General features: G+C 37.9%; 1 protein-coding gene across 1 annotated transcript in view; it reads left to right on the forward strand.

Moving 5' to 3' along the window:
• Positions 1-15,633: 15,633 nt before the first annotated feature.
• stxbp5l (syntaxin binding protein 5L) overlaps positions 15,634-17,317 on the forward strand; it is a 353,464-nt gene continuing 351,780 nt past the window's right edge. Inside the window, exon 1 of the mRNA XM_059968451.1 lies at positions 15,634-16,865. Within this exon, the coding sequence (XP_059824434.1) occupies positions 16,626-16,865 (240 nt within the window). The 5' untranslated portion in view covers positions 15,634-16,625. The remainder of the gene's footprint in view (positions 16,866-17,317) is intronic.

The raw sequence follows: 17,317 nt of genomic DNA on the forward strand, positions 1-17,317 counted from the left end.
CGAACAAAAAAAAGCTCAACTTAGCCAGCTCCATCATGGGCACTAGCCTCCCCAGCATTCAGGACACCTTCAAAACGTAATGCCTCAAAAATGTGGCATTCATCATTAAGAACCCCCATCACCCAGGACATGCCCTCTTCCCATTCCTCATCAAAAAGTGGTACAGCAGCCTGAAGACACATACTCAACATTTCAGGAACAGCTTCTTCCCCTCCACTATCAGATTTCTGAAAGGACCATGAACACATGAGCACTACCTCAGTATCTTCTCCCTTTTTGCATTATTTATTTTATTTATTTTCCTATTTTTATTTGTACTTATTATAATTTATCACTTTTGTGTTATGTTTTGCACTGTACTGTTGCCGTACAGCAACAAATTTCACAACATATTCCAGTGATATTAAACCAAATTACAATTCTGAATAACTCAAAGATAAATTTCGCCCTCTGTATAACTTAGAAATCGACTCTTCAACACTACAGGTCATCTCGAAAATAGACGATTGAACTTCTGGATTTGAATAACTTTCCTTCTCGTACTTGGAAACAGCCATTGTAAACAGAATATAATGAAGGGAATTTTAATCAAGGTTGGTGGACTGATGCACCTCAGAAAGTGAAAATTTATATTTCTGTCTGGACATTAATATTCTGTCTGGACATTTATTAATACCTAATACTCACTTTGGGAAGAACATTGAGACTATGTGCATCTTTTAAGGAGGCTTTTTTTGAACTGCTAGATGGTGGGAATACCACGCTTTGGGGTTCTAGTCAGGTTAAAAGAGGTGAGAAGGCAGATCCAAGCTCGTTTTCTTTGCATCTCCCCCAGATCCATCAATCATACCTGTCCCAGTCAGATGCTCACGATTAGATAATCCACTCCCCCTCCTTCTCATTGATCCCTCCCACTCTACTGCAGTGTTAGATCCATCTTCCATTTCTGCTGATTTGTCCCACAGAATGTCTGATTTGATAAATCACCCACACCCGCCACACAGTCTCAGTCTAACCATAACTATGCAGACCCTCACAATGACTCCCCTCATTACCACTATTGCCCTCAATTTTATGGAATCAACTCCAATCTGCCTCTCTAACGGTCAACATTGTTACCTGTTGTAATTAAAATAAATGAGAAGATACCCTATATTTAATTTCCTTCTGATGGTTCTTCTTTCCTTTCTTCTGAGATTTCCGTTTAAAGTTGTTCTATCTTGCTCTCTTCCTGGCTCTGAGAAAATATCAGAATCGTCAAATGTAACTTAGTACCTCACAGGAATTTTTCTGAAATTCAATAAAATTTGCAACATTTAATCTAGGATTTCTCTGTGTGAAGATTTTAGTTTTAGATATTTGTTTCTAATCTCTTTGATGTTGAATTTAATGTCAGGCAATACTAGGAAGGTTCATACAACCTAAAGAGATGTGGAAGGAAAATCATTTCAAATTATTCTGTAAAATTCCTTGTCCTATAATCATCTGATGCATTTTCTATTATTCCATAGACAACTTGGTTGCTGTGGGTGAATTGGGTCAAAGGCCATTTTTCCATGATGACAAAACCAGACTCTCGAGATACCTGTACAGCACCCAGTGGCAAGGGAACGATTTAAGTATAAAGGAGTTCGAAAACCGACCATTCTAAAAAAAATCTTTTTTCTGTTTTCTAGGTTCCTCTATTTAAGCCACAGCAAAATGTTTTTTTTTCACAAAATATGTGGCAAAACACTTTTGGCAAACAAAATGAATTTAGATCATTGTCTACTTCTATCTCTGACTGTTGTGGCTTCTCTTTCAGCAAGTTGATCTCTAGCAATATGCTGTATTTCAGTGAATCTATCTTCCCTACATTAATAAATCTAGCATTGATGTGCCTATCTGGCTGTAATTGCCTTTGCTAAAGAAGAAACCATAAGATTGTGGGTAGATTATAATGTACCCTTAAAACAGACATTAATCAAAATACACAACACCACATGTCAAATCTTGCATGTGATTTTTGCACTGTGAAAATAAATAATGATTTTTGTATAACCAGGAGGTAAAATTTGAATGCCGACTACAGCAGCATATCAATTGTTAGTGAGCAGTGTTGGTGATGCAGAAGCTGGTATTCATTTGTCTATAAACTCATGCAGGAACAGCAATAATTCAAATAATGTACTTACTGCCTTATAAATAATGCATGTCTCATCTTTGCATACAGCTCCTGGATGACATGTGTGACGTGCAAAACATTACCTTGGTATGTATGTACCTTCCCTTTGTAGTTGAACACTCTTCAAAGGGGCAACAGCTCTTTAAATTGAAATCTTGCCTTCTGACCCTAGTGTACTTGCAGTGCATTCTGTGCACCAATGATTTGCATTATTCTGCAAATTCAGCTTGTTTCACGTGGGAGCACAGAAACAACTCTAATACAACTGTAGACAGCCCATACTCCCAATTATTCCTGATGTATACTTTCTGCTTTGTGCCCATTATATGTATTAACTGTTTGCATACTCACTCTTGAATTTCAGTGTAGTTTTGAGGTCAAAACAAAAAATGCTGATGGAGCTGTTGTCATTTGGATCCGTAGAGGAAGTTTCCTTTTTTGAAGTCGCTGCCTTATGTTGAGAATTGGTTAAGCGAGAATGAATTAATTCATGTGGAAAAATATGAGTATTATAATTGTTGGTGAAAGAGTCAATTCAGTATGCAAAATTTGGCATAATATTTCCTTAGCCCTGAACTGTACAGTAAATTTTCCTGTACTTTATGAAAAAATATGTAGAATCACAAAGGATACACAACATTTTCTCCAGTGCCTCTTAAATATTATTCTGCTTGAGAGCTACAACTGTACATTGTATTCCAAGTCTGCTCTGATCAACCAATTATTTTTTTTAAATATTGTGGAAGTTGTAAATCTAAAATAAAAAGAAATTGCTAGAAATGCTCAGTAGATCAGCCAGCTTCAATGGAAGGAGGTACAGAGATACCATTTCAGGTCAGAGATTTTTCATCAGAGCTGGGAAACTCGTTGAGTTTTATAAAGAAAGAGATATGAAGGTAAATTACTAATTTATCATGGTTTTCTTTGGTGTTCTGAATACAATATTGTTGCTGATATTTCAGACTTTGAGGTACAATAACTAACCTCTCATGGGCAATGGGGATGGACAATCAAACTCAATCTTGATGAAGCCCACATACGTAAGTAGCAAACAAGAGAAAATCTGCAGATGCTGGAAATCCGAGCAACACACACAAAATGTTGGAGGAACTCAGCAGGCCAGGCAGCATCTATGGAAAAAAATACAGAGAATGTTTTGGGCCGAGAACCTTCAGTGGGACAATAATTAACAATGTTGACTGCTTGTTTGCTTGAAAACAAAGCTATGATTATACTTCAACAATGATTATTTAGTTATAAAGATTGTGGGGGTGGCCTGACAATGAGATTAGATCTTAAGACCATAAGACATAGGAGCAGAGTTAGGCCACTAGGCCCACCAGGTCTGCTCCACCATTTCCTCATGGCTGATTCATTTTCCCTCTCCACCCCATTCTCTTGCCTTCTTCCTGTAACCTTTCATGCCCTGACTAATCAAGAACACATCATTGTCCACTTTAAATAAACCCAATGTCCTGGCCCCCACAGCAGTCTGTGGCAATGAATTCCATAGATTCAACAGCCTCTGGATAAAGACATTCTCCCTCATCTCCATTCTAAATGGATGTCCCTCGGTTCTGGGGCCGTGTTCTCTGGTCTGAGAATTCCCCACTATAGAAAGCATCCTTTCCACATCCACTCTAAGTAGGCCTTTCAACATTCAATAAGTTTCAATGAGATTCCCCCCCCCCTCCGCCTCATTCTTCTAAATTCCAGTGAGTACAGGCCCAGAGCCATCAAATGCCCCTCATACAATAACCCTTTCCTTCCCAGAATCATTCCCGTGAACCTCCTCTGAACCCTCTCCAATGTCAGCACATCTTTCCTTTCATAAGAGGCACAAAACTGCTCATAATACTTTAAGTGAGGTCTTGCCAGTGCCTTTAAAAGTCTCAGGAATACATCTTTGCTTTTGTATTCTAGTCATCTTGAAATGAATGCTAACAACACATTTGCCTTTCTCACTACTGATTGAACCAGAAATCTAACCTTTAGGGAATCCTGCACAGTGACTCCTATTTCCCTTTGCAACTGTAATTATTGAATTTTCTTCCCATTTAGAAAATAGCCTATGCTTTTATTCTTTCTACCAAAGTGTGTGATCATACATTTCCTGATACTATATTCTACTTTCCACTTCTTTGTCCATTTTCCCTGCTTCCTCAACAATATTGGTGCCTCCATCAATCATTTCCAAACCTGGCCACAAAGCCATCAATTCCATCATCCAAATCATTTACATACATCATAAAAAGAAGCATTCCTAACACCACCCCAGTGGAACGTGACTAGTCACCGACAACCAACCGGAAAAGGCTCCCTTTATTCCCACTCTTTATTCCTGCCAGTCAGCCAATACCCTATCCACACTAGTATCTTTACTGTAATGCCATAAGCTCTTATTTTATTACACAGCCTCATGTGTAGCACCTTGTTAAAGGCCTTCTGAAAATCCAAGTACACAACATTCACCAATTCTCCTTTGTCAATCCTGCTTGTTATTTCCTCAAAGGATTCCAAAAGATTTGTCAGGCAGGGGTTTCTCTTGAGGAAAACATGCTGACATTGGCCTGTTTTATCATGTGCCTTCAAGTACTCTGAGACCTCATACTTAATTGACTCCAATATCCTTGCAAGCACTGAAATCAGCCAATAATTTACTTCTTTCTGTCTCCCTCCCTTCTTGACGGGTGGTGTGACATTTGCAATTTTCCATTCCTCCAGAACCATCCCTAAATCTAGTGAGTCTTGAAAGATCATTGCTAATGCCTCCACAATTTCTTCAGCCACCTCTTTCACAACCCTGGGGGTACTGAATTTCTTATGTACTGTAGGTGCTTATATTATATTTCATATTTCCCTTAAGAGTTTAAGGGAATTTCCAAAACAGTGAAATACTGCAGATACCATGAACACAGTCAGAACAGAAAATACCACAAATACTCAGTCAGCCGGGCAGTTCCTGTGGAGAAGGAAACTGAAGGAAACCCAGATTTTAAAATCCGTAGGCAGATGAAATTAGGAGCAAGTTAACTGGCATCTAAGTAAATGACTATCAGAAGGTGTCCTGCAATCTGCCAACATCTGCATGCAGCCCAAGCACATTAGGGTGCATGCAAATAGCCCAGCCTTGGAAAGTTGATTTGCAAGTTCTACATAGAAATAGCTCACTAAGGACAATGTTAACAAAAATTTTGAACTTCGGCTCAGTGCACATAGGCTTTGCAAGTTTCTTGATACCCTCTAGTGAATGGAAACGGAGACCATGGCAGAATCAGGTGAGTTGTGAATTGACAGGGATATCTACAGTATGACTAACTATTGCAAAACGTGGTTATCAGTGGTTGCTGCACAGATAGAAAATGAGGGATTTCACAGACATAAGGTGTTGGGTATTTCTACAAAGTAAATTGGAGTAAGTCTCACGAAGGATAGATTGAGGGGTTTGATTGAAAATGTATGTATTATTGAGCTGACATTTCCTGATCAGATGAGGTCCATTATAATTTCACAGCACTGAATTGCCATGCTTTTCGTGAGTTTACATGAAACTCTGAACCGTCTCCAATGTGAACACAGGGAGAATACTGGACCCTTTGAGTTTATGCAACTCTCACAATAGCCCCATCAATCCCATTCTCTGCTTCCATTACCACTCCCGTACCCCCACATGACCCTCCACCACAGATTCCCCTACCTTTTACCTGCATTAGTCCACACGTTCAGTAGACAATTAACATAACAACCAGGATGTTTTGGAGACGTGAGTGGAAACCCATGAGCGTGAGGGATATGCATTTGGTCACAGCGAGAATGGGTATATTCACTCTGGGACACTGAAGCAGTGTGGCAGATGCATCATCTGCAATGCCAATTCAAGAGGGAGGCACCACGTTCCTGCTCCCATCTTTACTTCCAAGCAGGAAGTAAAGGAGATTCATTGTTTGTCAGGGACTTGCATCTCATTGTCAGAGAAAATCATGCCTCTGAAGAATCTATCAATCCTTAAATAAATCTCACCTAACTTCAGACTAAGATCACTACAACCCACCCAAGGGCACCCTGACTGGTTTGACCTCCAACTTTGCTATTCTTTTCCCAGTCCAGAATTGAACACATATTGTATTTGCAACATTCCTTTAAATAGAAGAATAGACTTTGAGTCATGTGTCCCATGTCGACTGCACTGAACCTAATTGGTTTGGAAACTGGGGTTAAAAAGCTACAAGTAAACATACTGGAGAAATCAATGTTTTTTTTTCCATGTTCTATTGGATCCAATCCCAGATTATCGGAGTATTAAGTTCAGTTTGTTGCCTTTAAGCTGGAATCTGAAAGTTACTTCTATTTCCCTTTCTGTTGATGCCCTTGTTTTTATTTGAGATAAAGTATATTTTTTGTAAACTTTCGATCTTCCTCTGTGTTACACAGAAACTCTTTAGAATAGAACTGCATCGTTAGCACATAGTTCAGCTGTCTGGAACCAGAATGGATTTAACTCACACTCAGAAAATATTGCATTATAAAGCAGAGAATTATTTTTAATAAAGCTGTTGAGTTATTACCTGTAAAAGGGACAGTTGGTTAATTATATAATGTAACATTTCAGGTGCAGATGGTGCAAAATGTAAATAAACCTGATACAAACCAATTAAACTGTGAAGAAAGATATAACTACATAAGAGGATATAAGAGGAAAAGACAGAGTGGACAGCCAACACCTCTTCCCCAGGGCACCACTGCTCAATACAAGAGGCCATGGCTTTAAGGTGAGGGAAGGGAAGTTCAAGGGGGATAGTAGAGGAATGTTTTTTACTCAGAGAGTGGTAGGTGTGTGGAATGCACTGCCTGAGTCAGTGGTGGAGGCAGGTACACTAGTGAAATTTAAGAGACTACTAGACAGGTATATGGAGGAATTTAAGGTGGGGGGGGGGGTTATATGGGAGGCAGGGTTTGAGGGTCAGCACAACATTGTGGGCTGAAGGGCCTGTACTGTGCTGTACTATTCTATGTTCTATATGTACATGCTACATATTATTTTTTGATTTTAAATTATATGAATGTAAGTTATAATATTCTAGTCACAGCTTCATTGTTACTGAATATACTGGGATCTTAGATTGTTTCTTTAATTATTATTTTCATGCACATGTAAACATTTAAACATTTTTCAGATCTTGGACTTTACTTTATACCTGGGTATTAATATGGTGAGATAGGTAGATGCATTTTAACAAAGAGAGCTGGAAGGGATTTTTGGTAAATTTCTGCTATGGGTACCTGAGGCTCCAGCAATGGAAATGACAGTAAACAGGAAGGAGAAGAGGAACTTTATGTTTCCACCTTGAAATGGAGAAATCACGAGTTTAAAATCAAAATAATGAAGATGCTGAAAATCTGAAATGAAAATGGAATGCTGAAAATACTCAGCAGGTCAGGCAGCATGTGTGGAAAAAGAAAAACAGTCTAACATGTTGGCTTGATAGTCTGTCGGAATATCTAAAGATACTACCCATCAAATGTGCTTTAAGTGCAGAAAGTGGAAAGAGGTTGAGAAACAATGAGGATGTCTGCTATGCCTGTCTTTTGTTGGCTATGTAGAACTGTCCATGTTCCAAGCGTTAATTGATAATGCTCTTCAACTCTTCCTTTGCTACAATGACAGCTGCATTGGTGCTGCTTCATGCACTCATGCTGAGGTAATCAATTTCATCAGCTTTGCCTTCAACTTCCACTCAGCTCTTAAATTCACTTACTCCATTCTTGACACCGCCCTCCCATTTCCTGATCTCTCTGTCTACTGACATCTTTTATAAACCTGTTGTATCCTGTGGTTATCTTGACTTTACCTCTTCCTACCTTGTCTCTTGTAAAAATGTTACTCCTTTTTCTCAGTTCCTTTGTCTCTGCCGCATCTCCTCCATTTCCCAGACATCCATCTTTCTGCCACCTTATCAGAGACACAGTTGCTTTCGTCCTAACCTACAACCCCATGAGCCTCTGCATCCATCACATTATTCTCTGCTTCTACCACCATCTCCAAAGGGATCGTACCACCAAACACATCTTTAGTCAATCCCCAGCCCTCCGCTTTCCACTGGGATCGCTCGCTCTGTGACTCCCTTGTCCATTCGTCCCTTCCAAATTATCTTCCGCCTGGCACTTATTCTTGCAAGCAGCCAAAGTGCTATGCTTACCCATTCATCTCCACTCGGGGTCCCAAACAGTGCTTCCAGGAGAGGCAACACCTCACCATTAACCTGTTGGGTTCATCTCATGTATCCGGTGCTCCCAGTGCAGCCTTATCTACATTGGTGAGACCCATCATAAATCCACTTTGTTGAGCACTTCCACTCCAACTGCAAAAAGTGGAATTTCCCTGTGGCCAACCATTTTAATTCCTATTCCCATTCTCATTCTGTCTCTCAGGGTGAAGGAGCTCACCCGCCTATCACCTCCCCCCGCTGCCTCTCCTTTTTCCTTTTCTCCCATTGTCCATTCTCCTATCCTATCAGATTCTTTCCAATCCAGCCCTTACCTTTTCCCACCCACCTGGCTTCACCTATCACCTTCCAGCTATCCTTCTTCCTGTCCACAGCCTTTTTATTCTGGTATCTTCCCTCTTCCTTTCCAGTCCTGAAGAACAGTCTTGACCCGAAATATCAACTGTTCATTTCCATAGATGCTGCCTGACCTGCTGTGTTCCTCCAGCATCTTATGTCTGTTGTTTTTATAGATCCTGCTCATTTCATGGCATCAGATGTATTGGATATTTTAGATGTAAAATCTGAATACTAACTACTAAGAAACTGTCAGTATCTTCAAGCAGAATCATATTAATTTACAAGTAACGGTAACGAGTAGTGTGATAATTACAGATGAGAGCTGTTTGATTACAACAGGTTATCAAAGACAGAACTCCTTAGATAAGATTAATTCAATCCCAATATGTAATACCAGGAAACTCCTTTGCTATGATGCAACAGACACACCTTGTAATGCTGCCAAACAGTTGTTTGAAAATATGACTTTATTCAAGGATATTTGAAGTACAGTTTGAATTAATTGCCAACCAGGTGTCTGGCAGAATGTCAGAGAAATTGATCTGTTGAGACTGCTATATGAGTTCTTCACTGAGAAGGATTGATAGGATTATACAATATATTGAAAGAAAGGAAGTTTTTCACCTTACCTTATTCCAACTCACGATTAGAGGGAATGTTGATAAACTGATAAATTGAGATCAAGGTAGGAGATTACAACATTGATTCCAGTTTTCACATCATGTGTGCGTTCCTGTGATGCAGGATCTAATTTCTTCTAAAGAACAAAGATATAGTTAAAATATAATTTAAATGAGGTAGTCATTAAAGACAAGTCCCCAGTACAGATGCAAATGAACACTGACTTCCTGTCATAGCACACTGTACCAGGCGTCAAACACCCGACTGTAGGGCCAAGTTGATAGGTTCTTGAGATGATAGATTCCAAATGAAAGTACACATAATATTCTGGTATGTTTTAAATATTTTGCTGGTTGCAATATAGCAATTTTGTCATGTAACTTGATGATATGGTGATTCCACAAACGAGGAATTAGATTTCTTGAAATAATTATTTCTGGTGTTTTTCAAACCAAAGGAACAATAATTTATTGTAAAATTAAAAAAAAATAATAATATTCAGGAATTGAAGTATTACTCACTGGGTAAACTTAAGTGGATTTCAATTGAAATGCAAGATGCACTGCTTCAAGTAAAGGACAGGCAAACTAGGGTTACAGGTTACCCCTAGTTAATGAAGAGGTTATGTTCCTCAGGAACTCTTCATGATACAAAAAAAATCTTTAAGCTATGAGTAGCTTTCCATGATTTTCTATAGAAAATAATTCAGTTTGGTAGCTGGCATTATTAAGGAGGAGGAGGAGTCGGAAGAGATTCAGCAGTCAGCTTTGGAGCAGATCTTGTTCAGTGACTCAGGATTACCAATTGCTTTAGTAGTGGGTCTGGTTGACTGAAAAGCAAACATCAGTCAATTATATTCAGCCAGCTTGTCAGATTTGGAGCTTGCTGCCTCCCAGCCGGGGTGATGATGTCTTGGTGCTTACGCCCATTATTTTCTACATGCACCTCATTACCTGGGCCAATGGAGCACCCAAGGTGTTCATTTGAGTCCAGTGGTGTTGTGAGAAGTCAGAAGTGTTCCTGACCCTAAGATGTATCAAGCAAAGACTTTGTTAACTAAAGCTCTGATCAAGTAACACCCCTCACTGAGGCAAAGATTGTTTAGTGAATGGTTGACAGCCGGCGATATCTGTATCAGCTTTACACCATGATGGAAAGCTGAAAACCTACCCTATGTACTTAAGATCCTCTTTTGACAAATTTTGTCCTCTAAAAGCAACAATAGGTAACTAGAATCTGCATGATTATAACAACAATTATTGTAAAGGACTCTCTCAAAATTTACCAACATTTTGATAAGCTAGCCTGCATACATATTTCAGGTACAGAACATGGAATACTAGATCAAGAAAGAATAGGAAAGTGACAATTGACTGCTTCTGCCCTCTCTAATCAATCCTTTCTTAAACTGAGATCAATTACCTCAGGACATACTATTGGACTTTGAATTGTTCTAAGTGCAAGACCCACCTTGTCACAAATTTGATCTAGTCTATTATTAGAAGAGGTTTAATTCAAGAAATTAATTAAAATTTGCATGCATATTATTGTATTTAAGGTTAATATCTGAATTAATATCTGAATAACATTATCAAAGTATTGCTTTTTATTCCTCAGTCACATTGTATAGCCTCCCATTGCATTTAATACCTGTGCCTTCAAGATATAACCAAGGATCACAAAGAGAATTTTATATTGATTTGTACAATTTTATAATGGTACACGCTCAGGCTTGACTGACTGGATTAACAAAGAAGCCTAAATTCAGAATGAATCAGTCCAGACAAAGGATTAGACACACACTGAAGTCCAGACTTTATAGATTTTTTTTACTAATTATCATATGTGTTATAGTTCTGTTCTGCTGACAAGTAACCTCCTTCCTCTTGGGACATGTGTAAATTCATACCAACTACTTAATGCCTCTTGACTCCTATGAGCACAACTATCGTCGAGCAATGGCATGGTTGCTTAGAAATGGCTGAATATTCTCCACTGCCAAGAACACATCTTCTTCTGGTTTTCAAGCTTTTCAACTTAATGGAGCATCTTAATGTAGTTAATGTGTATGTAGTTAACGTGTATCTATCTAAATAACTTTATTCCAAGTGTACAAAAATAAGAACCATTGGCAATTCTAAAATAAGTAGAGAGAGCTAATAATACATAGTCATTTACCCAATGATCTCCCCCTCACTCCATCAACAAACTAGATACAATATGGACTAGTCACGTTATTTTTGTTAATTAAATTTATTGACTTTTATCCCTAATTACTAATGTGTATAAGGGCAAATATCATGATCATATGCTAATATCACGATCTGTAATATTTAACCATGTTGAAATCACAGTTGTTATTGCAGAATTGTAATCACAATATTTTGTGAGTTATTTGAACATCTGTACCCATAATTAATTGTTATTACCTTTCTTAACTTATCCAACATAAAGTTAGTAATTGTCATGGTATTTACTACTTCTGAAAGAATGTGAGAATGAATCACAGGATCACATAATTATTAGAGTTTATTTACCCTATCAAGCCCACAGCAACTACTTGTAAGAGAAACCCAATTAATCTCATTTATTTTGCTTCTAAATACTTATCATATGCATTTCTCAGACAATACGTTTGAGATAAAACCTGGCTGATACAGGATAAGATTTCTTCTAATGTCTCATATGGATCTTTTGCCAATTACCTTAGATTCCTGATCTTTCCTCTGATGGAATCAACTCGTCTTACAGCAATTAATATGTATAAAAAAGTAATGCATCCAGAAGAACATTCCTGCAAATTTTATTTATAGTTTAATATACTGTAGACCAATACTCTCTGTTTCCTCTACCTAAATCAATATAGTCACTACCTTTTTATTCCATTGATTTATATAGCATTACTTTTTATCTGATTTTTTTTTCTATTTCCTTGGATCAGGACATCACTAGCAAGGCCAACATTTATCACCCATTCTAATTGCCTTTGAGAAGTTGAGCTGCTCTCTTGAACCACTTCAGTCTCTTTCACCAAAGTGCTATTGATTAGGGAGTTCCAGGATTTAGGCAATGAAGGACCAGAAGTATATTTTTGAGTAAGGTTGGTGGACTTCCCATTTTCTTATTGGTGCTAGAGCTCATGGATTTGGAATTGCTGTTAAAATGATGGTAGTGTATTTTGGTACACATGGAATTCTCTGTTTAGTGATGGTGAAGCGAATGGAATGTTTAGGGGAAATTGATGGGTCAGTCAAGAAGGCTGTTTTGTCCTGCGTGGTGTTGAGAGTTTCTCCTTGTGAGTTGTTGGAACTAATCCTTCTCGGGCAAGTAAAGTGCATTCCATCACACATTCCAGATTTGATCTGAAACATCAAGAATTCTTTTCAAATCTGACTTGTTGGAGGTTTGGAGAAATAGTCACCATCTGTTGAACATCACAAACATGAGAAAATCTGCAGATGCTAGAAATCCAAATCCGAAGCAACACAAACGCAAAATGCTGGACGAACTCAGCAGGTCAAGCAGCGTCTCTGGAAAAGATTCCTGAAGAAGAGTTCTGGCCCAAAATGCATCGAAGCTGCCTGACCAGTTGAGTTCCTCCAGCATTTTGTGTGTGTTGCTATCCGTTGTACCAATATGCCACAAACAATACATCTTCCTTATTGAGTACATTTATTATCTTCAAAGTTTAAAGTAAATTTATTATCAAAATATGTATATGTCACCATACACTAAACTGAGATTCATATCCTTTCAGGCATTCACAGTAAAACAGAAATACAGCAGAATCAGCGAGAAACTAGTCACACACAAAGACTGACAATCAATGTACAAAAGAAGGCAAGCTGTGCAAACACAAAAAACACCAATAATAATAATAATAATAATAATAATAATAATAATAATAATAATAATAAAAAATAAATAAATAAATAAATAATACCGAGGACATGAGTTGTAGAATTCTTGAAAGTGAGTCCATGGGTTGTGGAATCAATGCAGTGTTGAGGTGAGTGAAGTCATCCATGCTGGTTCAGGGGCCTGATTGTTGACTGTTCTTGAACCTAACGGTGTGGGACCTAAGGTTCCTGTGTCTCCTTACCGATGGCAGCAATGAGAAGGTAGTATGGCCTGAAGGTAGGGGTCTTTGATGATGGATGCTGCTTTATCGTATGTGTGTGCAATGGTGGGGCGAGCCTTTCCTGTGATGGACTGGGCTGTATCCACTACTTTTTGTGGACTTTTCTTAGGCATTGGTGTTTCCAATACAGGCCATGATGCAAATCAGTCAACATACCCTCCACCTTGCATCTATAGACATTTGTCAGGGTGGTAAATGACAGGCTGAATCTGTGCAAATTTCTGAAAAAATAGAGGCACTTCCATGCTGGTCCCAGCACAGATCACTTGAAATGATAATGCCAACAAATTTAAAGTTACTGACCCTCTTAGCTACCTATTGATACTTTGCCAGTGTAATAGGGCTCTGCTGTCTTTCATGTATTTTTAAAAAATATGTGGATGAAATTTATCAGAATTGCATTTTATTCCTGGATGTATAAATTTCTTTATGCATCTCATCTAACATTATCAAGTTTACTCCCTTCATTGTCCTAGTAAATAACAAACCATGTTAATGTTTTAATGTTTCCACCATCTCCCTATGGTACCGTCCACGGGCTTCAATTCTGCTGACAAGCTTATTTTGTGGCACTTCATCAAATGTCTTCTGAAAGATATTATATGTAACATCAACGTCAACTCTCTGCAGAACTATCCAAATAAAGAAAATAAAATAAAGTTTTTCTTTTTAGTAATTCCAGACCGGCTTTTCTTTTCTAATCCTCCCTTGTCTAAGTGACTGTTTATTTGGTCTAGGTAATTCTTTTTTAGTACTATTCCACTGAAGTTAGACAGGATCACAGTTCTCATGAAAATAAGCCGGAAAAGAAGTCAAATTTTAGAATGATACTTCAATGATTTATTTTCAGAAACTAATTGAATATGTTATATTGATTAAAAATAGATCACTGAACATTTAAGTTGAAAAAGCACACATCCAAAATATAGAATATATTACTGAAAAAGTATTTAATATAACATTTGCAGCAATATAATAAGAAAGCAGTACATCAGCCCCGTTGCATGATCACACAATTTCATTAAAAGGGACAATTGCCTTGGATAATTTAATTCCCATTCTGAAAATGGGCTGTGAGGAGAAGATAAAAATACGTTGTAATCCAGCACAAGTACAACCTTTTGGTAGATATGATTCAGGAAATATCACAGTGCTGTCTAGAGATGGTCAGGACAAAAATACAGAACGTATATTATTTGAAGCAGTGAATTAAAAGTTCTGTGCATAATCATTGCACAAAAAGTGATAAAGAGTTTCAAATTAGGTAACTAATATATTTCTATAGCTAATAACATGAATTTTATTAAAAACAATAAAAATCATCCGCTTTTGGAGAAAAATATTAAACTTCATGAGTTTACTATGGCTTACTACTTCCTAAATCTGGTAAACCTGTGTCAAAGCTCAGTCTAATTGATCAAAGCCATTTTCTAGCTAACTTTGCTGTCTAATTTTGCCCTGCAGACTATATGAAATACCACACCTTATATGTTTACATGACAAGAAACTTAATTGTTTGCAAAATTAATTCAAGGCAAAATATTATGCATGGATGGGATGTTTATTAATAATAAAATTATTAATAAAATATTGAAGATTTACTGATTTTTAGTATGATAACTTGTAATAACATGCAACTTGAACAGAAAATCTGGCAATCTACTTGTGCTGTAAATTAGTAAACAGTTGAAACATTCAAATAATTATTTATAATTTACAAGGATTAACAAGGACGAATTGATGCAAATTATTTGAACGTTATGAAAGCCTGTAGTGGAAAAAGGATGTTTCCCATCCGATTTGTTGTAATGTAGCATAATGTTATTCACATGACAATAATATTTATTGCGAAATACATTTCATTATCAGTAATCGACTTTTCTGTCGATCATGTCAATTACAGTCACAGTCGAACAAAGTAATCAAATGATGCTGTGTCCATACCTGTGAGGAAATGACCTATTGCCCAAAACGTAGATTAATGTAATCGATAATTTTCTAAAAGTAGATATTTTAATTAGAGGGTTTTATTCAAGCACCCATTCATGTACTGATTTTAATTAAATTTCGCGGCGTATAACTCTGCAGACCACTTGAGCGAAACTCAAAATGCGAAAATATTAAAAAGTAACAGGTTGCTACGTGAGTGTGCTGACGAATTACAAATAAATTTAAACGCTCGCCGTAAGTCTTAACCTGGTTAACGGGATTGTAATGACAGCTTCCATGTTTGCAGGACAAACCCTTGTTGTGTTCTATGATGCTTCCTCAACCTTGTGAACAGACGATTCGCCTCTGAGAAACACTCTGCAAACCTATCAAAGGGATATCTCTCCGCAGTGAGAAAACATTTTAAAACTAAAATGAAAACGTAATTATTTCGGACAGGCTTCATCGAATCCTTGATTCACAATATACTGCAATCCCTGTGTACATTGCGACGATCCCTCAGAGGATGCCTCCCGTCTAAATGGATAATAATGATTGGGAAGGGAAACGGAGATGAATGAATCAAGAGTAACGCTAACGATTGCACCCTCAGGGCAAATAGGTCCTTTTTTCATAAGACTGAGTTTTTGATCTGAAACTCCAACACATTTACTGCAAATTGATTTTCTTCTCAGATTGCCTCACGACCTGGGCTGGCCGACAATTTCCTGAATGGAGGGGTTGAGCACGAAAAGAGGTTGGAATCAAGTTACATGTCAATCAAACGGGTTTTCGGTGCTTTGATCCAATCGGAGGCAGACCAGCCAAGATTAACTACAATTCCCATCATTCCTGAAGGTGGGCTCAAGTGATACGTCAATCAAGAATGGAACAGTCCAATTAGGTGCCAAGTTCCAGTCTGGACTTCCGGTTGGTGAGACTTAGACCGTTAGCGCAAATTTTCTCAGTGCGAGTGAGGCATGGCACCTGTATGAGGGACATCTGGTTGGACAGCTCTTATCATAAATGCCTTGCTTGAAAATGTTTTTAAATGTAATTAAATACATATATTTATTACAAGGTGATAATTCCATTATAGCAATAATTTAAGTTTTGTTTTCTCGAGAGAATAATTTTGAGGACTGGGGAAGAGGCGACGGCAAGGTGTCCAGTTTATATATAAAAATAAAATTTGGGAAATCAATACATGATGAAGAAGTTTAATTTCCGCAAGGTGTTGGACGGTTTGACAGCGGCGTCTTCGCCGGCTCACCCAGGCAGCGGTGGACTCGGATCCGGGGCAGGGGGCAGTGGAGGCGGTGTCAGTAGCGGAGGAGGCAGCGGCAGTAGTGGCGGCGGCGGTGGTACCTCGGGAGGAGGGAGAGGTGGAGCTGGGGATGCGGAAATACCCGAGACTCTCACGTCGGATCACTTCCAGATCTGTAAGGTAATGGAAATAAACATCTTTAGGGGGGAAAAAAGGGTGCAAGCAAAGAGCGAATGGAATGCACTTACTGTGGACACGCAATTAAAATAAGGTGTATTGATCTCAGTGTGACTTCTAGAGTCTGAAATCACGGTTTAAAACTTTTACGTTAAGAACTCAATCAAAAATTTTTTTCCTGTTAATACCGAGTCGTAATATTGAAGATGAATGTGAGAATTATTGGTAATCCTGAGGGACTGATTGTGTAAAAGTCGAATAAATTTTCACAGACTATTAAAGACATAAAATGATTAACATGAAAAGCATTATAGATGATGCTAATCATTCCTGAAAAGGATGAGAAAGCATTTTTTTCTTTTAAAAGAAAGAATTTATTGTACTTGAATCACCACAAATCGTAATGAGGGAATAAATGAATAATACAGATCTCTTTAAATTTAAATTATCCGTAA

The sequence above is a fragment of the Hypanus sabinus genome, chromosome 4, assembly GCF_030144855.1.
Source record: "Hypanus sabinus isolate sHypSab1 chromosome 4, sHypSab1.hap1, whole genome shotgun sequence".
Lineage (NCBI taxonomy): Eukaryota > Metazoa > Chordata > Chondrichthyes > Myliobatiformes > Dasyatidae > Hypanus > Hypanus sabinus.